Source organism: Eleutherodactylus coqui, chromosome 7 (assembly GCF_035609145.1).
Source record: "Eleutherodactylus coqui strain aEleCoq1 chromosome 7, aEleCoq1.hap1, whole genome shotgun sequence".
Taxonomy (NCBI): domain Eukaryota; kingdom Metazoa; phylum Chordata; class Amphibia; order Anura; family Eleutherodactylidae; genus Eleutherodactylus; species Eleutherodactylus coqui.
In genome coordinates, this window is record NC_089843.1 from 198,329,575 (window position 1) to 198,354,251 (window position 24,677).

Here is a 24,677-nt window from a genome sequence, read left to right on the forward strand (position 1 = left end):
GATCTCTGTATTGTCGCCTAATATAATGATACATAGTTCTTAGGTCGCCCCTCAGCCGTCTTCTAAATTTCTAAACTAAATAACCCCAATTTTGATGACCTCTGATTTAAAAAAAAAAAAAAAAAGGCATAATGTTTGTGGCTAAAAATCTGACCTCTTGTCTCCTAACTGGTAATCCTTGGGTACCTGGGAAGCTATCCTCACCTGCAGCTCAATCTTCGTTCAACCCTCTCCATACAGAAACAGGAGGTGGAACTTGTATATATGTGTGTTTGTAGATATATACTGTATATATAATTATTATATGCACACACAACTATAAGTCTGCATAAGAGCTGTTGACACAAAGCAGTGGTATAGTTTAAAGTCGCTTTATTTTTTATTTTATGTGTATTTCAGCAATAAAAAATAGTGAAGGTGGTCAGAGCCTTTAAAGCAGTTGTTGTGTAAGCTTAGAAAAATGTGTGTTCTTCCAAAAACAGCACCACTGCTGTCCGTGGGTAGCGTTTGGTATTGCATCTGAGCCCCATTCATTTCAATGGAGTAGAGCTGCAATACCAACCACAACCCATGGACAGGAGTAGCGTTGTTTCTGGAAGCAAGAAGCCGTTTTTCTAATTCTGGCCAAACTCTTTATAGCATAATATAATGATTAATGTTGTTTTTTCTACATGTATTAATTCTCTTTCTTTTATACACAGTTTATATAATCATTGGAATATTCTGCTTGGCTGCGTCAATTGGTCTATACAGCTGCCTTTCTCCGTTTGTTGGCATAATTCCATTTAGGAAATGCCGGTGAGATCATGAGGAACTATATCTAGTTCTGCTTTGAAAAAATAAAATCATTCACATTTGTTTAGACTTATTTCTGATTAAGACATTAAAAAGTTCTGCAATTTTTTTTTTCCCCAATTAGAGTTCCAGAGAATAACCTGCCCTACTTCCATAATCGCCCGCCTATTTGGAAACTCCTGCTTGCAGGCTTCTGTATTGCTGTCAGTGTGGTTTGGGGCGTCTATAGGAATGAAGACCAGTAAGTACTTGTGATAACGCTGCAAAGGCGGTTGGGAAGCCTCCGTGATGCTGTTCTGTTACACCATTTTCTTCCTTTTAGATGGGCCTGGATACTGCAGGATATTCTTGGCATAGCTTTCTGTCTCTACATGTTGAAGGCAATTCGCCTACCCACATTTAAGGTAGGTATCAAGATTAAATTGTAACTCCACATTGGAGCATCATTAAAGGGGTTTTCCAGGCTGCATCCGCTGCCGATGTCGGAATACACAGGGGTTGAAGCGGAAGCCGCTGCTCTGACCCCTGTGTAGTGGTCGACGCTTGTAACTGCAGGTACAGCTCTCATTGAAATTAATTTGAGCTGCGATTTTATGTTTAAACGTGTTTTATTGGTTTTTTCCGTGAAATCTTTTACAGCATTATCATTTCACATCATTCAGAACAACATTATTCTTATTACTGGTAATTTGTATCAATACCATTAAACTAAAATTGAGCTAATAAACTTTTCTGTTGATCATTTTTCTCTCTTAACCTCATGTGTCATTGAATAATAACCACAGCCTTTGATATGCTTTCTTATCTGTTTTAAAACTATATTCTAACATTTCTTCTAATTTCCTGTAAATGACCAACTTTGTAACCTTATATCAAAAATTGTGTTCTAACCGCCAACAGCCCTCCCCCTCCGGAAAATTCCGTGAGTGGTGGCTGACAGCGCTACAACTCTCCCCAAATACAGCCCTAATAGATTGATCCCCAGAACTGCACATAGAGAGAATGGAATAGAAAAAAATAATAGGTTAGGTATAATTGGGTTTAAGAAAAAAGAATAAGGGGGGGGGGGGGGGGAATAGGATAGGAAAGAATGAGTAGAAGAGAATAAAGATAGCGAAGGTGAGAGAGATAGAAAGGATGAAGATACAGAAGGTCTCGTGGTGCCCTTTACCTTGATCGCTGACCCTAGCTCCGAGCCCACTATCGCGCGGGCAGTTCGCCTCTCTGAAGCCACCCTTCTAAATCTGCTGATTTGCGGAACGTCAACCAAGGTTCCCAGGTCGCGTGAAAGGCCACGTATTTGTTGTCGTCCCCCGCTTTTAATTCCTCCATGTGGCATATTTCATCAAGAGCTGTCACCCAGTTCAGCCTAGAGGGCGGCACCTGTGACTTCCATAAGCGTGGTATAGAAACCCTAGTTGCTAACAGAAAGAAGCGGAGAATTCTTTTCTTAATTGTTCCCAATGCCCCAGGTAACATTGATATAAGTGCAATTTCGGGTGTGAGGGTCAGTGAGTCCCCAGTCAGAGTGTTATGAAGATCCTCGACCGCCTTCCAGAGGGAAGATATCAGGGGGCATGACCACCATATATGTGTAAGCGTCCCCGTCTCCGCTAGACACCTCCAGCAGAGATCGGAGACCCCTGGATAGAATCTTGCCAGCCTATCCGGTGTGCGATACCATCGCGTTAGCAGTTTATAATTTAGCTCTTGGTGATTTCCTGATATTGTCATCTTGTGTGTCGTACATTGGGCTTTAACCCAGTCCTCGTCTGGCACGGCTCGCCCCAACTCTTTCTCCCATGCTTCCCTGAATCCTCCCCTGGCGTCCCGACCCCCCTCGGCCACCAAAATACTGTACACCACGGAGATCTCGCCCCTCTTTTTCTGGGGGGCTTCACATAGCTCCTCGAACGGTGTCGAGGGCATAGTCAAATTGGTACTTGGTCCCAAGCTCTTTATGTAGTGTGCAATCTGATGGGTCTGGAACCACGCACCTGCCCGCTGCCCCCCTTCTCCAACCAGTGTCTCCATTTGCAGGATCCCATCCTTATCTAGGATGTCACGTATCCTGGGGCATTGCAAACCCAGTCCCTCAATCAACGATAGCCCAGCTTCTCCCTGAGGGAAATCCGGATTTCCCGTCAGTGGAGTCCATGGTCCCGGCACTCTTATCAGACCGCACCTAACTGCGAATTTATCCCAAATTTTTAATATAGTGTGTATAAATGGGGAGACTTTTGTGCCACGTCTACCCAATCCTCCCTTTAGCCAGAATAGCCCTTGTACTCGCTTATTTGTACGTTCTAGCTCAACCCAATGTTCCGTGGGGTTTTTCCGTGTCAGATCCAGAACAACTTTGCCTATTGCCGCTCTATAGTATGACTGTAAATCTGGGAGACCTAGGCCCCCGCTAGTTTTCCGTTGTGTTAATAGCTTGTAGCTGAGACGTGGTTTAGAACCTTTCCATGTGTAGCGTGTTACAATTTTTTGGAGTCTTTTGAAGTATTCTTTCGGAAGATCAATGGGTAGGGTTTGAAATAGGTACAGTAGTCGGGGCAGTATGTTCATTTTAAGCGTGTTGATTCTACCGATCCACGATACATTTAATGCTTTCCATTTGTCTAGGTCTTTTATGATTGCTGCCAAGATGGGCTCGTAGTTCAGCCTGTACAATTTCTCTGTCTCTGGTGATAAGATTACCCCTAAATATTTTAATTGGTCTTCTCGCCATCTTAGGGGAAACTTTGCTGCTAATTGGGAGCTCTCTCTTGTGGGAAAATTAACGCTTAGTATCTCAGACTTATTCATGTTCATTTTAAAATTGCTGACTCGGCTATATGTTTCGCATTCTTTTAGAATTGCGGGTATATCCTCTTTGGGGTTTGTCATATATATCATTAAATCGTCTGCAAATAACGCGACTTTATGCGTGCTCCCCCCCGCTTCGTACCCCGATATTTCTATATTTCCCCTGATGGCGTTAGCAAACGATTCCATCACTAATGCATACAGGGTCGGTGACAGAGGGCACCCCTGACGCGTCCCATTTTTTATACTAATTGGCTTGGAGAGTACGCCATTTACCCTAATCTGTGCTGTGGGATTGTTATATAGTGCTAGTACCCGCTGTCTACATCTATTTCTCATTCCCATCCGTTTCAGGGTGCTTTCCAGGAATGCCCAATTAACTCGATCGACCGCTTTTTCAGCGTCAACTGAGAGTAAGCAGAGTGGGACATTAGCCTCCTTTGCCCTGTCCATTAGAGAGAGTGTTCTTATCGTGTTGTCCCTGGCTTCTCTTCCAGGGACAAACCCCACTTGGTCTCTGTTGATAATCTCCCGTGTTAGTGGTTTTAAGCGTGTTGCAATGATCTTCGCAAATATCTTTGTGTCGATATTTAGCAGAGAGATCGGGCGGTAGTTTTCGCAAGCCGTCGGGTCTTTACCCGGTTTGGGAATTACAGTGATAGTAGCTTGCATTGATTGTTGAGGGAATGAACGTGTGTCAGATATCGCGTTAAAGGCCTTGCCTAGTATTGGGGCCAGGGACTCTCCAAAAGTTTTATAGAACCTTGGGGTGAAGCCGTCAGGTCCCGGACTTTTTCCTGTCTTTAGCTCTTTTATTTCTTTAATGATTTCCTGATCTAAAAAATCCTCTTCTAATGCTTGCGCTTGGTCTGCTGTTATCTCTTTCAATGTGTGTGTCTGAAGATACTGGTCTATTTCCCTTTGGTCCACTGGGTTTTCAATGTTATACAGCTCGTTATAGTAGCTCTGGAAGCATTCTAGGATATCTTTTGTCGCATGAATTTTCCCTTTCTCTTGGGATTTCATCGCGAATATGTAGGATTGATTGCCTCTGGGTTTTAGGGCCCGTGCTAGCCACGTTCCACTCTTGTTTCCATATTCGTAAAATTTTCCCCTGAATCTATCCCTCATACAAAGATGGTTTTTATCTAGAATTCCCAGTACTTGCTGGCGTAGGGCCGAAATCTCTGCACCTAAGATCTGAGTGGGTTTCTCTTTGTTGGTTTGTTCTGTTTTTTCCAATTGAGCAATTAAATGCGCTAGCTTGGCCGTCCTATCTCTTTTTAAGCGTGCTCCGTGGGATATGAATATCCCTCTCAGCACACATTTGAGGGCCTCCCATTGTATCGTGGGTGCTGTAGTGTCTGCGCTATGAGTCTCTACAAAGGTCTTAATGGTTTCTCTGATCTCCTGTGTACAGCACGAATCGCCCAAAAGGTTATCGTTTAGTCTCCAAGAGTTCAGACCCCTTCCTTCTCTATGCCCCAGGAGCTCCCCATAGACAGGTGCGTGGTCAGACCATATGAAATTTCCTATGGAGCACTTGGGGTCTAAATCTAGGAGATCATGGGATATAAATAAATAGTCCAGTCTCCCGTAACTATTGTGGGATGCTGAATGGTGACTATAGTCTCTGACCCCTGGATGAAGAATCCTCCAGAGGTCAACGAGTTTCAGCTCCGCTATTTGTCTCCGTAGTCTACGCAGGGCCACCAAGGGGAGTCCGGACTTACCCGTAGACGAATCCAGTTCTGGGTCCATGGTGATGTTAAGGTCCGCTCCAAGTAAAATCCTGGATCCTGAGGCGAACCGTGCCAGTTCTCCCAAGATGCGGCATCTGAACGAAACCTGTCTGGAGTTAGGGAAATACACGTTAGCAATTGTTATTATGTGTCCTCCCAGGTCAAGCTTTAGGAATATATACCTCCCTTCATTATCTATTATTGTGTCCAAAACTCTGTGTGGGAGGGACCTATGTATAGCAATCGACACTCCACAAATTCTCTTTTCCGGATGGGTACTATGGTACCAATTGGTGTAGTGTCGATTATTGGTTTTTGGTATTTGCCCTGTTTTATAATGCGTCTCCTGGAGGAGGGCTATTTTAATCTGTTTTTTATGTAAATGTGCTAAAATCTGGCCCCGTTTGGCTGGCGCATTCACTCCCCTAACATTGTATGTACAAAAAGTTAGGTTAGCCATGGCGTGTTATTTTTGGTAGTGGGCTGCTCCAAGGCCGAACTGTGTCCGAGACTTCCACGAAATTCTGTATCTCTGAAGAATAAAGAAAAAAGATAGGGGGTAGAAAGAAAATAGAGTATGGGGATAGGTGACAGAAAGTCAATTTTCTGTCGATTGGACTCCATGTTTCCAATCTAGCTTGGTGGGGACTCAGCCTGAGGTTGGCTGCGGACGATGCGTGAGCAGCGTCCGTCCCGTGAGGTGAAGTGCCACGCATTAGAGGTCGCCTCCCCCCCGCCGCACCCGCCGGCATCCCAACCCTAATCTCAGTGGTAAACTAACATTTCTTATCTAACGTATAATCTATATTGCTTATATAACCATGACATAACTTGTGCTTTTAAACTTGTTAAACTGCGAACCCAGGTAACCCTCCTCCCTCCAACAAAATATTTCTTTATATGAGGTCTCTCAATGTTCGGTAATTAAAGCCCGATTTGCACTTTCTGCGCAGTTCGATGGTCCTTCTCCATAACTCTTCTTATCGCCTCTATTCTTCTGCGTGCTTATGATCAGCGTTTTGCTCTATTGTTGGTCTCGGGAGGCCTGGATCTGCGTGACCTGGCCTCTTGCCATGACTCTCTCGGGGGTTCAATGGGTAGGGCAGGTACGTAGGGCCAATCTGGAATATTTACCATGGGTAATTTTAGGGTCCCCAGGAAACCTGGCAGATCCGCTGGCGATTTGAAGAATGCCGTTTTCCCGTTTCTTGATGCTATAAGTTGGAACGGGTACCCCCATCTATACAGAATATTGTTTGCTCTCAGTTCATCTAGAATTGGTCTCACCGCCCTACGTAATTGCAGTGTGCGGTGGGCCAGATCCGGGTAAATTTCTATGGGGGTCCCGTTGTATGTTATAGTGTCCTTTTTTTCCCGTGCTTTTTTAATGATGGCTTCTTTATCTTTATAGTAGTGGATACGGCAGACTACGTCCCGTGGTCTCTTTGGGTTATCTGATTTTGGCCCTAGAGTCCTATGGATACGGTCAATTACAATCGGGCTTTCCGGTCCCCTCTGCAGCAGTGAGCCGAAGAAGTTGCGGGCCCAGTCCTCCAGTTGCGTCGGCAGGATCTCCTCTGATAAGCCCCTCAGACGTAGATTATTCCGCCTGTGGCGGTTCTCAATGTCATCTATATGGGTCAAGATGTCTGCCATTTGTAGAGCCTGCGCGTTTATTGCTTGGCTATGCGCGTCTAGCGTGGCCAGGACTTTCTCTTGTGTTTCTTCCACTGTATTTAGCCTATTGCCCACTTGCTTAATCTCTTGTTGCAATGTGTGCATGGCTTCCTTGTGGGAGGCCTCCAACCTTTGAAAATCGCTTTTAGTTGGTAAAGCGCGCAGGTGGTCCCTCCAATCCCACTCATCCTCTGACGAGGGGTCTCTGCCCTGTGAGCTCTGTCTGGGTGTTTTAGGTCGTGCTGCTATGGCGGTCCTCCTGCGGACCTTGTGTGCGAGGTTCTGGTTGTGGCTCCCCTCTTGTGGGCTGCTGCTGCTGCCTCTTCCTCTTCCCCCCTCCCCTGCATCCTCCGTGTGGGGGCTCTGTTTTTTGCCCAGGTTGCCTTCTGTGCTGTTGGGGGTTTCATGGTCCCTTATGGGGGAGGGGTGGTGGGGTGAGTCACTGTGTTTGGGGTAGTTTTCCCCTTTACTTTGCTGCTGTGTGTCCTGCTTAGTGTGGGCACTCGCCGGCGTGTGTGGGGACTGGCTTGTGCAGGCTGTATCTTTATACTTATCTGCCTGTGTTGTCCCGCCGGCATCCAGGTCTCTTCTTTCTTCCTCGGTCCTGCGCTCTTCTCCCTCGCTCTCTGCTGAGCTCAGCACCGGCCGCACATGGTCCGGCGCCATCTTGGAGGGGGGGGGCCGCCGCTCCGCGGCTCCCGAAGTACCGCTGTATTGTAGGGGGAACTTCGTCCACGGTGTCTGGCTGCTTCCCGGTGCCTCTCCGCTTCACCATGATGTCCCCTGGGTTCTGGAGCTTGTCTGGGTCTGCTATTGGGTGGGTTTTGTCGGCGGTAGCAGCGGGAGCCCAAAGCCTCTGCTTCCTCACTCCTGCATAGCTAGGCTCCGCCTTCTTGAGCTGCGATTTTAATTGCAGGCGCAAATCCCATTGATTTCAGTGAGAGCTGCAGTTGCAATTACGAGCACTAGCCACTATATGGGGATCACAGCACCAACCCCCCTAAACTTGGCACTGCCTGCAAAACTCCTTTAATGCCTATGATTGCACCATGCAGCAGTGCATACGTAATAACGTCAACTGAATGATAATTGTTAGAACAGGGCTTAAGGAATCCGTTTTCCTGGGTGCTGACAGTGTCTTTCAGTACACAGATACCCCAAGGACTTACAGTACAGCCAATTAGGATAACTGAATGTCGCAACAAATACAGATATGAAGCATATGTCAACACGGTGAAAACATATATATTCCATCCCACTGCTTTTATTTCAGAGGGTGATCAGTGTGTGGCCACTTGTAGCCCAGAACAAGCGGCATGACTCCCTTGTTTGTGGTTCCAGCATTGAACCCCTATTAACCACACTTTAGTCTTGGCATAACATAAAGTTATGAGCTATAATTCATTGACAGCCGTTGTTCATTAGTCTTTAAATTGTTTTTACAACTTCTCACGTTTTCTTTCAGAGCTGCACGTTACTCTTGTCTGTTCTCTTTGTATACGATGTCTTCTTTGTGTTCATCACGCCATATTTTACAAAGGTACGACTTTTAACATGCCCTGACTTAATTTGCTTCTGCTTATACTAATGCGAAAACCTGATTGCTGCCCAACATTTTAAAACTTTTTTTCCCCCTCCCTACAGAGCGGTGAGAGTATCATGGTTGAAGTTGCTGCAGGTCCATCAGATTCATATACTCAGGAAAAGGTAAATCGTGACTTTTTTTTTCCCTTTTTCTATGCTTTCAAACTTTTTTGCTAGTTTTTCGTGCTGGTGCAACACTGGCTGGTGATGGGGGAGCAAGCATGATTAATTCCTGATAGTGAGGTGAATGGACCAGAGTTGCTTAGCAGCTAAAACATACTATAGATGCTTCCTGACTCCAGCTACAAATAAAGGAAATTGCGAGGACCAGACCTAAAACCTAATGCACCGCTTACAGGTTTTGAAGAGATTCCCATATTGATCGTAAGTCACTAAGGCAGTCTCTCCCAACTCCAGTCCTCAGGGACCCCAGCAGGTCATGTTTTCTGGATTTCCTCAGTATTGCACAGGTGATGTAATTATTGTCAGTGCCTCAGACATTACTACAGGTGTTCTTACTACAGGACATCCTGAAGACACGACCTGTTGGGGGTCCCTGAGGCCTAGAGATGGGGAAACACTAGCTCAGGACAGGGTCTTTTTTTAACTTAACTATGTAACTTAGTATTATGATCAAGTGCTTTTTCTCATTTGATACTATATTTTTTTCTATACCAGCTTCCAATGGTCCTGAAAGTGCCGAGATTAAACTCCTCCCCGTTGGCTCTCTGTGACAGGCCATTCTCTCTTCTGGGCTTTGGAGACATATTGGTGCCAGGTATCCATATAGCTTAGTTACTTTTAAAGTCAAAAAATCTTCTCCGTTCTTTCGAACCTTCAAAATTCTTGGCTGTTTTTTCGTTCTCTTTATTAATTTGGTGAGCCGCTGCTTTATTTGTTGTTCTTGATTACAGATAAACTGAATTATCCAGACTGTTTTTTATTAGGCCGCTGCACACGGGCGGATTTTCATTGTGGAATCCAGAGCAGCCGTCTGCCTCCAGATTCCGCAGCAAATTCTGCCCATAGCATCCAATGGAAAAGCGACTTTTCCTGCACACGAGCGGAAATCGATTGCGATTTTTCCGCTCGCAGAGGAAAAATTGTAGCATGCTGTATTTTGAGATCGAATTCACATGGCATGCACGCATTCTGCGTGGAAAATCCCGACCGTGGTGGGTGACCCTTCGCCGACGTCCGCACGGACCGGCTTCTCTGTACTGCGAATGGTCGCTGCCGGACCTTCTTTTTTTTAAACTCCTGCGGAATCTGCGGCCCTTCCGGATAGGCCGCAGGTCGGATGGCTTTCATTGACTTTGATGGAAGCCGTCCATGCGCGAGCCACAGTAAAATGAAGCCATGCAGCATTTTTTTTAATCCATGAGCAAAAACCAATTGCGATTTCTGCTCGTGTGTATAAAGAATCATTTTTCCATACCATGCTATGGAGGACTATTGCTGTGGAATCCGAAGGCGAATGGCTGTTCCGAATTCCGTAGCAAAAATCCGCTCGTGTGCCTGGGGCCTTAAGCATATTCTGTGCTGAAGGCTTCCATTAAAGTCAATAGAAACAATCTGACCCGCGGCCCCTCTGCAATCATCGTTGCAGGATCCGCGTCATCGCCTAGCGACAATGCGGCAAATTTTGTACTGCACGTGTACGCTGGCCGGACCATCCACAGTACAGATTAAGAAAATTCCGGACAGATACGCTGGGTCACCGGCAGGGCACAGAGTGGGATTCCGCTGCAGGATCCCGCATACGAAATCCGACCCGTTTGTGCGCAGGCGCCCTTAACATGTACAAAAATTTTGTTCTGAGATGTAGATTATGTACATTTTTTCATTGCTCTACGAGCAGCTGTGGGTGGGGAGGGGAAATTCCACATTTAGTTGAATAAAATGTCTTCAGCATGATCACTTTTTATCTTGCTGATCCAGTTTTGAGAATCTTCTTCTCCATACATATCTGCTAATGAAAGCCACAGTGTTTTTCTGACATTTTTAATGGCCAAGTGCCTGACAACACTAAAAAACCCAAGGAATATTTTTTTTGTTTGTCATTCTTACTTTAATGACTAAAAATACCGTATTGTTTGCCCCATTTACTATGTACTATATATTTTGTATATACCGACAAGTACTTTGCTGCATTTTATATGTTACGTTATTCCTGCAGGTCTCTTGGTGGCTTATTGTCACAGATTTGATATTCTGATTCAGTCTTCAAGGATCTATTTTCTGGCTTGCACTGTTGGTATGTCGCTCTTAAAGAATAACCTTTTCATCATACATTGATAGTAAAAGCAAATTTAAGAAACTTTGTAATACAGTATATTTAATCAGAGAAAAATGCCTTTTGCCGCTTTTCCTCTTTCTTGCACTGATCGCTCACTCTGAAGATACCTCTAGTATCACAAGTCTGTACACAGGGATCAGATTGCAGCTGCAGCCCATAGACATCTATGGAGAGGACATAGGAGGAATAGCTGCTAAAGGGAGATAGACATAGTAGCCATATCTGTGTGCATCTCTGTGTTTTATCTCCCCCCATCTGCATTGTTCAGTACTGTTCTACAATGCTCCACCAGCTGCTAATACATCAGAGAGCGGACTACAGAGAAGTGCTGCCATATTTGTGCAGCGTATGGAGACAGGATAGCAGTTATTTTCCAACTCTTCTGGATCTGAGGTTAGAGAAAACTGCCAATTAGAAATGGATCACAAGGCTGATTTCACACGGCCGAGAATCTCGCACAATTTTTGTGCGTTACGCAAATATGAACTCTTCCTTTGAATGGATTCATACACATGAGCGATGCGTGGCAAATCGTGGCACGTTCTATTTGTTTTGAGTACCTCTAAAACACATCGCACATTGAATACATGGCTCTCGCATGCTGTGCGATGCAGTGTCCCATTGAAACCAATGGGAAACACTTCCAATCCGCTATTGCACTTGAGAGTCATAATTTCACAGAAGGCATGCGAAGCAATTTTGCCTGAAAATTGTCTGGTATCTGCGGGTAAAATGCAGGTTGACCAGCGCGATATCGGGCCAAAAAACTCGGTGCCTAGGTAGCCTTAGGAGGGGGAAAACTGCTATAATATGTGGGATATAAGTTATATAATGGCCAATGCTGTCATTCCTCATATAGCAGCTATAAAGAAAGTCACAGAACTCTCGAAGAGTAATTTGCTCCAAGGAATCAGATTTTCTTTGGATAAGTATTGGAGCAAAGTTTTGGGAAAAATATCAGCATGGTCAGGGGAAATTCTGGCAAAGCAAATTTTGAAATAATTATATGGATCAATTAAAAATGCAGCACAATATAATTAATGCTTCTGTTCTTCTGGAACTTAGTCTAACCCTTGCTCCAATTAGGAACAAACATACTTTTGCCACTTTTAAGTTAGAAACAGTATAACAGGGTACTACAGCCTCCATGCCCCTGTATCACATCTTGTATGCAAGCTGAGGCAGTACAACAGGGTACTAGCGCCTCCATGCCCGCCTGTATCACATCTTGTATCCAAGCTAGAGGCGGTATAACAGCATACTAGAGCCTCTATGCCCGCCTGTATCACATCTTGTATCCAAGCTGAGGCAGTACAACAGGGTACGAGAGCCTCCATGCCTGCCTATATCACATTTTGTATACAAGCTAGAGGCGATACAACAGCATACTAGAGCCTCCATGCCTGCCTGTATCACAACTTGTATCCAAGCTAGAGGTGGTACAGCAGGGTACTAGAGCCTCCCTTCAAGGGGTCAGTATTGTAATCACTTATGGCTGGGTTCACATGGCCGTAACGGGCTCCGCAAGCGGAATTCCGCACCGGAGCCCGTCACGGCGGCTCCCCAGAGACCCCATACTTACCTCCGGATCCACCACCTGACGTCCCGCATGACGCTTCGGCGCGCACGCACAATAGAGCGCGTGGCGCGCCGGCCACGTCATATGACGCGGCTGGTGGTAGGCGGGGAAGCGGTTTCACGCTATCTTCCGCTGTGCTACAGCGGAAGATAGCGTGACATACGGCTTCCATTGACTGCAATGGAAGCCGTCCGCATGTTCACACCCGTAGCAAATAGAACATGCCGCCGTGGGTGAGTACAGGTGAATTCACGGGGTGGAATTCCGCACCGTGGGCATTGCGCTGTTAGGTGCAATAGAACCTTACAGCTGCGGGGTAACGCCGCGGAAATCCACCCGTGTGCAGCCACCCTATCTCAGTGTAATAATCACACACAGAACGTTTCATACTAGTCTGACAACTTCTAGGGAAGGGATTGGTTTTGACAATGAAAGTATATATTGGTGTGTAAGTAAAGGAAGGTGCCTGCTAACACTTACCAACGGCATGCACTTTAATAACACTACTGGTACTGCCGCCCATAATATAGTACTTGGCTCTTAGAGTTCACAAACATTCAGGCACCACTATATGTATAGACATGATAGTTTATTCTTAAGTCTTCCTAAAGTTTAGTTGTGCTTTACATAGTACAGCCTGTAGGAATAAGCCTTTTCCAGTATCCTCTTGGGCGTCCTCTAGGTGGTAGTAATGTCTTATAGGTAAATGTATGCCTCTTGAATTCTTTTCAATGTTTCCCATTCTATTAGCAAAATTGCTTATCTGGGGTATTGAAGTTAAGGTATTGCTAATTACTTGCTTAAAGTGTAACCATTCTGTCCAAAACTTGACATTTCATAGTTGTGGTCGGTGGGGGTCCTGGTGCTGAGACCACCCTTGATCACCATAGAACGAAGCAACAAAAGCGCCGATCTGTGTGTGGTCTCTGCTGGATAGCTGAAGGCGGCTCATAGACTTTCTACTCTGCTCGTCTTCAGCTGCTGAGCAGAAAGGGAGCAAAGGGCTTCTGCAGCTTCATCATAGCGCTCTGTGGTGGTCTCAGCACTCAGACATCCACAAGTTCTAAATGTCGATGTATCCCCATAACATGCCAAAAATGTTTTGGAAAGTACATTTACACTTTAATAAAATTCTGCTTAATGAAAATGCATATCATGTATCTAGTAGTTAAAGTTGGATCCAAATACATCGGATCTGTGTTGGATCATATTGGTCATCTGAACAGTCTGTAAAGATTGCATAAATCCATTTGGCAAGGCTCAGAGATTTGTTACTGACTGCTGACGCATATCACACACATCCTCGTTCCCAACAATGGCGGTGTGTACAATGTCACTGCGGCATATTGAAAAGACTATAATGTTCTGTAAGGCGTGTTGGTCCTCCTAGGATTGTTTCCAGTGGTGTACTGCCACAGAGATGAAGGCTGTCTGCCACCCGTACAGTTTCCTTTCACAATTTCCAAAACTTTTTTTCTCACATTAACCCTTTCCAATCCACTGTCTGACGTCTGAAGAGATTCTGATTGAAGCCTGTACAGCTCCGATGTCGGAAGACGTCCGGCAGGGCATTCTTACTGTATGTTACCGGCCACTCTGTTGTCAGGAGCCTCTCCGGCATGTCACATACTGCAGTACTGGCTCTAGCCAGCAGATGGCAGAAAGAGAAAGCCCCCTAGGAAACCCTGAATCCAAAATTGGATTGCAAAGGGTTAACAGAGGTGCTAGATCAGTACTGGGGATATACTGCATTTAGTGAGGGCAACAAATTGCCCTCGTTGGTAATTATTTCATTGCTACAAATAATGTCTTTGAGTGTTTTTTTCCCCACTCATTATTTTTCATGTTTTAATTTAAAATGGCATCTAAGTTGTTTCCTTTCTTTCCTCCTTTGCAGCCTATGGAATAGGTCTTCTAGTCACGTTTGTGGCACTGGCTCTTATGCAAAAGGGACAACCAGCTCTCCTCTATCTCGTCCCCTGCACTCTCCTCACAAGTCTGGCTGTGGCCCTTTGGCGAAAGGAGCTTCCTTTGTTCTGGACTGGCAGCGGCTTTGTGGTGAATACCAGTTTGATATGACTATCTGATTAAGGATTTAAACATTAGCATTCCTTCAAGACAAAGTTGAGTAAACCTAAATGCGATGATACAACTTTTCTACTTCCTCCTGTATTATATGTCTATTTTTATTAAAAGAAAATAGATGTGATGCTTGTTTTATTTGACAGTGGTTTGAAGGTCTGGCTTGTTGAATCTACGCTCCCTGCCTAAATTGGATGTGCACAGGATTTAAAGGAATCTAGCACCATACTTGCAGATATGTGGGTTTTTTTGTTTGTTTTTCCTGTTACCTTGCTGTGCCTTCAGTCACCATGCAGTGTGAAGTAGTATAAACTCTTAAGGCCGCTTTCACATGCGTGGCAAAATCGCATGATGCAACAGAGCTACAAATCGATGTCTTGTAGGCTACTACATCCCACAAGAAAAAAATCGCGGCATGCTCTATACAGCTATGATTTGCGATGTTTTGTAGCCCATGCTTCCCTACAGGGCCTTCCTTTGTGTTGTATCGCATCACAGAAAATTGTGGTTTTCGTGCAGTGCGATGCAACACTTACAGTAGGAAGTCATACTGTTTGTCCCTAAAATAAGACCTAGCTGCATTAAAAATAAAACCCTTCCATTTCCTAACACTTCTCCTCCTGCAGTTCTGTGGCACTTGTTTGTAGTCTTCAGCCAGTGCTTCCTGGTCAGGGGGTTCAAAAATCCCACCTCTAGGAATTACTGGCTCTGATTGGCTGAGCCGAGGCACTCAAGAACCAATTACTGCAACACTCGATGAACCAATCACAGCCATTCGATGCAATAGCTGTGATTGGTTCATCGAGAACTGCAGTGGTTGGCTGAGCCGCGGTGCTTGGGAGCCAATCAGAGCCAGTGCTTTCTGTAGGCGTGATTTTTGAACCCCCTGACAAGAAATCATTGACTGAGGACTACAAACAAGTGCCGCGGAAGTGCCAAAGGAGAAGTGTTAGGTAATGTAACTGAAGACTACAAACAAATGTCACAGAACTGCCGAAGCGGTAGTGCAGCGAAGCAGACAGCGCCTGTTGAGTAATATATTGTTTTGGTTTTTTTTATAATGTAGATAAAGCTTTTTTTTTCGGGGCAGTGCTTATATTTCAAGCCCCCAAAAAATCCCGGTAAAAAAGCGCTACAAAATTGCGATATTGCTGCAATTTTCTCACGGCTATATTGCTGTCGCCCGTGTGGAACACGGCCTAATGCTGAGAGAGAGCAAGAAGCAAGCAAACACATGCCGGCACTCAATGATAATTCCACCTTTATTAAACATAGTATATAAACACAGCACCACACAGAAAACCTAAAAACATTTGTAACCACACTTGCACTGTGAACAGCTACGAATAGAGTATTAACATCCAAATATATTCGATATTGAAAGTGCAATATGCATTGCAGGCTAAAGAGATATATATCTATAATATATATATATCTCCACAATCTCGTATAAAGCCAATAATCCCTTCTGCATCATATATCTTACAGCAAAAATACACCTGCAAAACAAATGCAATGATATAAACCCAATACTAACCCTGTGCAGAGGAGTCACTGTTTAGCCTGTCTCATAGTAGTAAGGTCCCGGCTCCTCAACCGTACGCGTTATGCTAGTGTAAACCTAGCTTCCTCAGAGTATAAACTCTTATGCTGACCCATGAAGAAATGTAGGCAATTAAAAGGATATTATCCTAACACAACAGACGCCAGTGGAAGGGCACATAAACTGTGGCACAGAACATTATCTTACAGCAACCCTCTGGTCTTGGGCTACTCTGACTACCTGATGCCCACTGTGTATCTGTGCCGTAGTAGCCATCATTAGTATAAGACACTACACACTGTTTTGATTGGCCAGTCCTGCCCACATGAGCAGTGCTGACCAGTCAGGGCAGCATGTAGTGTTTTAGTTGACTCCTTTGCTTGGGGGGGTCAGTTTTAAAAAAACAAAGACACATTTTTGTTCACCAGTGTTTGATATCTCATTAGAGGGAGCCTGTCCGTTCCCCTAAGCTGCCCAGGCTGTGGGCAGCAGGGTATAGTGACAGACACTCTGCTTACAGTGGTGTATCTCTTATACTAATCGGTTTAGTGGTTTTTGTAAATCTTACTTTTAAAACTTTACAGGGATGGACTGGAGATTAATTCAATGAAGTCACATATATTCATATATGCACATGTTTTCCTCTTCCCTGCAGATGCTTATTGGCAGACGCTTCTGTGCTAATGTGCACGTAGGAGAAACAATATATTGTAAACGGATTTTTATGGATGCTGCAGTACGATTTTAGTTTGGATATCTTTCATTACATGTGAAATGAACACAGATATATATAATTTATTTTTTTATTTTTTTTTAGTTAAAAAAAAAATCTTTATTATTAAGCATTTATTATTTTTTTTAATAGACTGGTAGAGTTGGAAGAGACCTCCAAGATCATCAGGTCCAAACCCCCTCCTCAGTGCAGAATTCACTAAATCATCCCACACAGATATTTGTCCAGCCTTTGTTTGAACACTTCTATTGAAGGAGAAATCGCCACCTCCTGTGGTAACCTGTTCCATTCATTGATCACCCTCACTGTCAAATATCTAATTTGTGTCTTCTCCCTTTAAGTTTCATCCCATTGCTTCTAGTCTTTCCTTGTGCAGATGAGAATGGGGTTAATCCCTCTGCACTGTGACAGCCCTTCAGATATTTGTAGATGGCTATTAAGTCTCCTCTCTGCCTTCTTTTTTGCAAGCTAAACATTCCCAGATCCTTTAGCCGTTCCTCATAGGACATGATTTGCAGACCGCTCACCATCTTGGTAACTCTTCTCTGAACTTGCTCCAGTTTGTCTCTGTCTTTTTTTAAAGTGGGGTGCCCAGAACTGGACACAGTATTTCAGATGCAGTCTGACTAAGGAAGAGTAGTGGGGGATAATTACCTCACGTGATCTAGAGTCTATGCTTCTCTTAATACATCCCAGAATTGTGTTTGCCTTTTCGTCTGCTGCATCACATTGTTGACTCATGTTCAGTCTATGATCTATTAGTATACCCAAGTCTTTTTCACATGTGCTGCTGCTTAGCCCAATTCCTCCCATTCTGTATGTGCTTTTTTCATTTTTCTTGCCCAGATGTAGGACTTTGCATTTTTCCTTATTAAATACCAGTCTGTTAGTCGCTGCCCACTGTTCAAGCTTTTCTAGATCTTTTTGAATACTCTCTCTTCCCTAGTGTTAGCTATCCCTCCTAGCTTTCTGTCATCTGCAAATTTGATCAGTTTCCCATTAATTTCCTCATTTTTCTTAATCCTCAAAGGGGACTTGAGCTTGTAATAGATTTATCACTTCTTTAATATACTGTAATACTTTAATATTGCAATACATTGTATTTTTAACAAGTCTATGAATCCCTGTCACAGGCATTGCGTGATTGACTATGGTGGCAGCCATGAGAACCTTCCCTAGTCTCCATACTGCCATGGGAAACAATCAGCGCCGCTGCAGTTGAGTTGCCATGGGGCTGGTGGGACGCCAGAGAGCCCCTTCACCCCCTCCCCCTTCTTTCCAACTGGCTACTTAGACGTGTTGTCATTCCTGACAATGGCATCTAAACCGTTAACAGCTGTAATAAGAGCTAACTCCAATTGCAGCCTATTGTCAGCTGTCAGAAACAGCTGGCACCACTAGTAATGGAGCCGACACCCAAGCCTGCTCCACATGCCTATCACAACTGCCCGCATATTAACACATTCTGCCGCAGTTCTCCGGCGCGGCCGATTCACCCAATCAGCTTGCTGGAATCGGCACATGTGACTACACAGCGTGCACGCGGATTGCCTGCAGCAGCCGTGTGCACTACACAGTACAGTTATGCAGCCGTGCACTACACACTACACTTAAGCAGCACGGGGTTAGGGTTTAGGGTTAGGTTTAGGGTTAGGGTTAACTAAACCTAACCCCAACCCTAAACCTAACCCTAAACACTAACCCTAAACCTTAACCCTAAAGCTTAACCCTAACCCTAAACACTAACCCTAAACCTAACCGTAAACCTAACCCTAAACCCTAACCCCGTGCTGCTTAAGTGTAGTGTGTAGTGCACGGCTGCATAACTGTACTGTGTAGTGCACACGGCTGCTGCAGGCAATCCGCGTGCACGCTGTGTAGTCACATGTGCCGATTCCAGCCAGCTGATTGGGTGAATCGGCCGCGCCGGAGAACTGCGGCAGAATGTGTTAATATGCCAACTGCCCACAATACATTTACCACAGGTGGTCATTACGGGGTTAAGCGATGGAAAAATAAAATGCTGCATCAAAGGCAGATGGAAGCTATAGTGTATTTTGATAGCATTCAGGCTTTTCAGCGCACAGATGACTGTAAAGAGTTGTAGCTAAGGACGGCTTCAGATGGGTGTATTTGCGCACACAATACGCAGAGAATAAACCAATTGAGTTTAATGGGTCCAGTCTCATTTTTGTTTTTGCTCGACAAAAACCCTAAGCTCTGCATGCTCTATTTTAGTGCGCATTTGCACACCCAAAACCCACGTAATTTTGTGGGAAAAAATGCATCTATAACTAATTAGGCTAAATAGCCTTTTAAATTGGGGCGCAGCTGTGTCCTTCACCCATATACAGTGTCCTTCACCCATATGTAATGTTCCTGTTGGCACGAAAAGTACAATAAAATGCGCAGAAGTGCAATGTTCACAGCAAAAAAAAGGTTGCGCTAACGCGTGCGTTTTTGCACATAGGCATGTTTGAAGCCAGCCTAAATCTCGGGTGTGAGATGTATTGGTTCTATATGGGTTGACGTTTTGTAAATCATCGCATTCTCTGACTGGAAGCAGAGATTATAAAAAAGGCAAGAAGACCATTATTAGAAACGTTTGTAACTTCTCATTATACAGTGATTACGTTTTACTTACACAAACCTGTTTAAAGTGTCGTTTACACGCAAAGACAATCTTTCAAACCAGTGAAAGATTCGCAGTTTTAACGATCATTTAGCATAAAGTACTAATGGGCACTAATGCCCATTAGCACTTTATCCGCTTCATTTGCATGCAAATAAGCCTCGAACTGCTTGCAGAACTCAGCAGGTGGTCTGAGCTCTGCAATCAGCTCCTTTGTTCTCATCCTTCAGACGAAAAGTACACAATGGTAGCATTGACACGCAACAGTTATCGATCATATGCCATCGTTTTAACGAACTTTGAGCGATAATCCTTGAGTGTAAATGAGTCTTTAGAGAACATACGAATTTCAAAATATTTGTGGATATCAGAGCTTCAACTAGAAGCTCTCAGAGTCTCATATTATTGTATAGTGTAGATTTCCTTAAATCTTAGTATTCTCTGCTTACCCAGACTATAACTCTGTGACAATCCCTGAACTCTGGAATGACATTGGGTGAGTTTTTAACAGAATTTGTAAAATGACAATGGTCCTGAAATCCTGTGCACATAAAATGTATTAAGTCCCAATCCCATCAGAGGTATTGCATATTTATTGCATGAGCACTTATGTCTATCTATCTTTTCTAAGCAGAAAGACCTACCAAATCCTAACCCAATTCTCGCTCCCACCGGGTCAGAAGCCTGTTTGAGCCAGCACAACGATACCGACGAGCCTGTCGCAACCCAAGATGGCAACCCTGCTGCAGAGCCACAGCAAGAAGACCAAGAGGACACGACCGGAGCCCCTGAGGATAGAAGGCTGTCTCTGGTTACTGACAGGACTGTGGTAAAGACAGAAGAAGAGGAGCAACAGAACTCTGCATCTCCTAGAAAGGAGAACCAACTGGTGCCAGATGTAGAGGCCACCTCCCCAGATAGCTCAGTAAAAGCCGTAAAGCAAAATGTTGAATGAGCCAGAGCAAATGCTACTGCTCCACGCCTTTGTCCAGACATGGGCAGGACCACATCGAAACCCCTCACTCCAAAGGTGACTCCAAACGCAGACAGGAACAGGTCTTACCTAGAAACCTGCTAAGAATGTAACAAACATGTTTCTGTATTCACTTAGTTTGGATACATGTTGCATTTCCACAACATCGTTTAAAAATGGTATCAATTTCTGGATCGCAATATCCAATATGTAATTTTAGGTACTTATAGGCAAGTCTTAAGCATAACGGCAAGTAGAATACAGATCAAAGATATTTCATCCCTTCAAAAACGAATTAGTAGCATTATGCAGAATAAATCTTGTCCAGTGAAAATGTGGAGTGGAAAACCCCCATATCTGTAATAAAGCGGCTGTGATTGTTGTTGGCAATCACCGTTGGGAAAAACTGTCTGAATGGGACATCAGGAGCGCCCTCAGTGCAAATGCTTGCTCAGAAACCAATGACCCTGCAGTACAGCCAGTTTGTCCAGCTACCTCCACAAAGCTCATGGTGCCAGCCGGCCAACCTAATACTGGGTGACCAGCAGCAAGACTATAGGAAGCAAACGTTTTGTCACGATTGTTCAGCATAACTGCACGCCTCTTCAGTATCTTTCTGCACTGCAGGATATAAACTGCTAAAGAAATGTTTCCTCCATAGAAGGACACATTGGAAACATATAGTTATCATATTTAGAGAACTTTTTGATTTTTTTTTTTTTTTTCTATGCATTTACAAAACGTACAATTTTCACTTTACATGTATGTGTGGATGTGTAATATACGCACACATACATACACAGGGTGATTCCAAAATCAGGGGCCACCCAGAATATCTTCTGAACGATAAGAGGTACAGGAATGAAATTTAATAGAACGCGTAGGTCGGGAAAAAGGTTTTGGCACTATGGTAGTGCCTGTCTGCCATATTGTTGGCAGCCATATTGGATTGAGCCAAAGAAACTTCAGTGGAAAGGAGGTCATTGGGTACATTTAAAGGTAGTATTTCACCACAAATAGGTACAGTCATTTATTCAATACTAGCAACCATTTTTGAGTTATGGATGATATCAGATTGAGTATTTACCCTTTCCAATCCACTGTCTGACGTCTAAAGACATTCTGATTGAAGGCTGTACAGCTCTGATGTCGGAAGACGTCTGGCAGGGTATTCTTACTGTATATTACTGGCCGCTCTGTTGTCGGGGGCCTCTCCAACATGTCCAATATGGCAATACTGGATCTAGCCAGCAGGTGGTGCCATTGTATAATGGCAGAAAGACAAAACCCCCTAGGAAACGCTGAATCCAAAATTGGATTACAAAGGGTTAAAAACATTTTGTTGAATTATGTGGTATGGAAAACCACTAATAACTGCATCTTCTGGTAACTGAAAAGACACATGAACAACCTAGGACAGAATAGAGATCATCCTGATGGTCGGTAACAAAAGTTCATGTGAGTTTGCCGAGGCTTTCAGACAAGCAGTGTTTCCAATCCGCTGGTGTTGACAGCTATGTTTTTATGTAGACTCTTTATGAAAAGGGCGAGCACAGCTGTCAACACCTGGGAATCACTGCTTGGACAGCTAGTTCTCAGTCCTGGACATTACAGTTTCCCTAAACTTCTGAGTTAGTTTCCCGATAGTTGGCGCCCTCACTGTCTATTTTACTGGGAGTTCTTGACTGAAAGGCTCTGCCACCTCATGTGAACTTCTGTCACCGGCCATCAGGATGATCTCAGTTCTGTCCTGGATTGCTAATGGCATCTTCTGGTACCTGAAAAGGCATGCGATTACTGGTTTACATACCACATCATTCAACATAACTTGTTTATTCAATATGGCATCATTTATAACCCAGAAATGGTTGCAGGTATTGAAGGATATATGACTGCACCCTTCACATTCTGATGACATTTTACCCTATAATCATGTATCCTATCACCCCCTTTCAGTTGAGTTTTTTTTTTTTGGCTGAATACAAAATGCCTGCCACCAAGATGGCTGACGGGCGCTACCATAGTGCCGCAATGTACCCCACCCATCGAAGTGTACTGCAAAGTTTCCTACTTTTTATCTCTCTTCATTCAGAAGATAGTCTGGGTGGTCCTGACATTTGAATCGCCCTGTATATAAACTACACACGCATATAGCTGTGTGTGTATGTGTATACACTGCATATGATGTAACTTTTTCATTTATCACAATTGTAAATTAAGTATTTGGCTCACAGCTACTTCAGTTGTGCAGGAGATTGTAAATAAAGACCTTTTTTTTGTTTTGTAGTACTGAATGATTATTTCTCACATATTTTGGGGGAAGGGGGTGGGGGTTGGGTTAGATACACTGTTAGGCCGCTTTCAGACTACCGTATTTTTACTCCATATCTGGTCTGTGTTTTGCATATAGTAATATGGAGCTAAAATCAAATCTATATATCTATTCTTATGGTTGTATATTTAATGGGCGTGTTTTAAAAATGCAGCAAGTGCTAATTTAGTGTGTATTGGTATTATTTTGTCCTGTAGGAAATAAAACCAATGACAGCAAATAACAATGCAACCGTATGGCATCAATATTTCTTATCTGTAACACATCCATATTACGGGCATGTGACAATGTACTTGTCTGAAACTGGCCTTACACTTAACACAGTAACCCCAAGAACTTTGTAAACCCAAGAGTGATGTCCAAAGCTCTCCTGGTAGATGCTAATAAAGACATGATTCCTTTGATAGAGAAACACAAAAGCTCCTACCCTTCTTTAGATGTCATATGGTGCAAGAACCGCAGGGTACTGTGGAGAGTTCATGGGTTTAGCACTTGATGGGAGCCAATTTTACCTCTAGTTATTGACTTTTTTTTTGTAGAGTGCACTAAAGGAGTCTGGGAAAAGGTAGTATCATCTATTATACCCAGGACTGTAAAACAAGGAGGCACTGTAATAACTATGTATAGATATATCAGGGGTCAATACAGAGATCTCCCCCATCATCTATTTATATCTAGGACTGTGACTGTAACAAGGGGGCACCCTCTACGTCTAGAGGAAGGTTTCTACACCAACATACAAAGGGGTTCTTTACTGTAAGAGCAGTGAGACTATGGACCTCTCTGCCTGAGGACACAGTGATGGCGAACTCTCTAATAGAGGGGTCGGGACACCTTTCTTGAATGTTGCGATATCCCATGTTATATCACTAATAACTTCTGTAGCTTGGGGATTATTCCTATTTGCCGGACTGGAGTCGGGAAGGAATTTATTTCCTTAAAGGGGCAAAATTGTCTTCTACCTCAATAGGGTTTATTTTTCTTTTCTTCTGGATCAACATTGGGGGATAATGAGCTGAACCGGAATATGTCTGTTTTTGACCTAACTTACAATGTTACTAGTATAATGTATTGTTTATTTAAATAGCTGCTTCTTTTGAACTTTATGTCCAGTAGGCGGTGCTATCAGTGACTGACAACTGTTTCTATATACACAGTCATACACATAGCTGTCAGTCACTGATAGGACCGTCCACTGGGCATCTAAACTCAGTGAGGAGAGAATTAAATAAAATACAAATTCTACGGAATCCCTTCACACAAACCTATTTATCAATCTCCTACACTCCTCATGCTCTATAACATGCTGCCTTTGGAGTGGACTGCATTTTCCATGAGACAGGTTTCCTTTAAACTAAGTATTACTAAGTTGCAGACACTGCTCTAAAAAGTTTAAAGTTTTTTTTTTTTTTTTAAATGACCTTTTATTTAATCTGAAGCCAGCTAGTTTATTTTAGCTTCAGGTTAAGCTCAGACATTTGGAAAACCCTCTCTGTCCCAGTGGGATACAGTGGACTTAAAGCCATAGTAAAACAAAAATGGCCATAGACAAATGTGTTTAAACTGTTGCCAAGGAAATTGAAAGGTTGGCTTTCCCTTTCAGGCAGTTTCTTGAACTTGTTGATCTGGTTTTTGAAGGGTGCAGTAAGGCCTAGAACCCATTTCTAAGATATTATCTGTGTAAATGATCCCAAATAAAGGGTTTGGCAGTGCTGTGCGCAAGTGCTTTCCGTGCCAGACAGTTCTTTCTCCCTGTGCTTCATACATTCTGTTTCAAATACAGGTGTACCACTAGTCAAAATCGTTACCTGGGTGCAAAAAAGCGCCTTAGCACCTACAAGCCTCAAAGAGAGGACAGTGTATAAGAAAATGTTATCCATAACACAAATTGCAGG

General features: G+C 43.7%; 1 protein-coding gene across 3 annotated transcripts in view; it reads left to right on the top strand.

The window, feature by feature from the left end:
- The window catches only part of SPPL2B (signal peptide peptidase like 2B), a 49,067-nt gene extending 26,331 nt beyond the window's left edge, over window positions 1-22,736 (top strand). Inside the window, exons 7-15 of one of the 3 annotated variants that reach the window (XM_066574231.1) lie at window positions 702-798; window positions 920-1,036; window positions 1,118-1,199; window positions 8,491-8,565; window positions 8,670-8,732; window positions 9,288-9,387; window positions 10,789-10,866; window positions 14,385-14,545; window positions 20,109-22,736. In XM_066574231.1, the coding sequence (XP_066430328.1) occupies window positions 702-798; window positions 920-1,036; window positions 1,118-1,199; window positions 8,491-8,565; window positions 8,670-8,732; window positions 9,288-9,387; window positions 10,789-10,866; window positions 14,385-14,545; window positions 20,109-20,432 (1,097 nt within the window). In that variant the 3' untranslated portion in view covers window positions 20,433-22,736. Of the gene's footprint in view, window positions 1-701; window positions 799-919; window positions 1,037-1,117; window positions 1,200-8,490; window positions 8,566-8,669; window positions 8,733-9,287; window positions 9,388-10,788; window positions 10,867-14,384; window positions 14,611-20,108 lie in introns of all 3 variants that reach the window. The other 2 variants (XM_066574233.1, XM_066574234.1) reach the window with 2 other exon arrangements.
- Window positions 22,737-24,677: the final 1,941 nt, after the last annotated feature.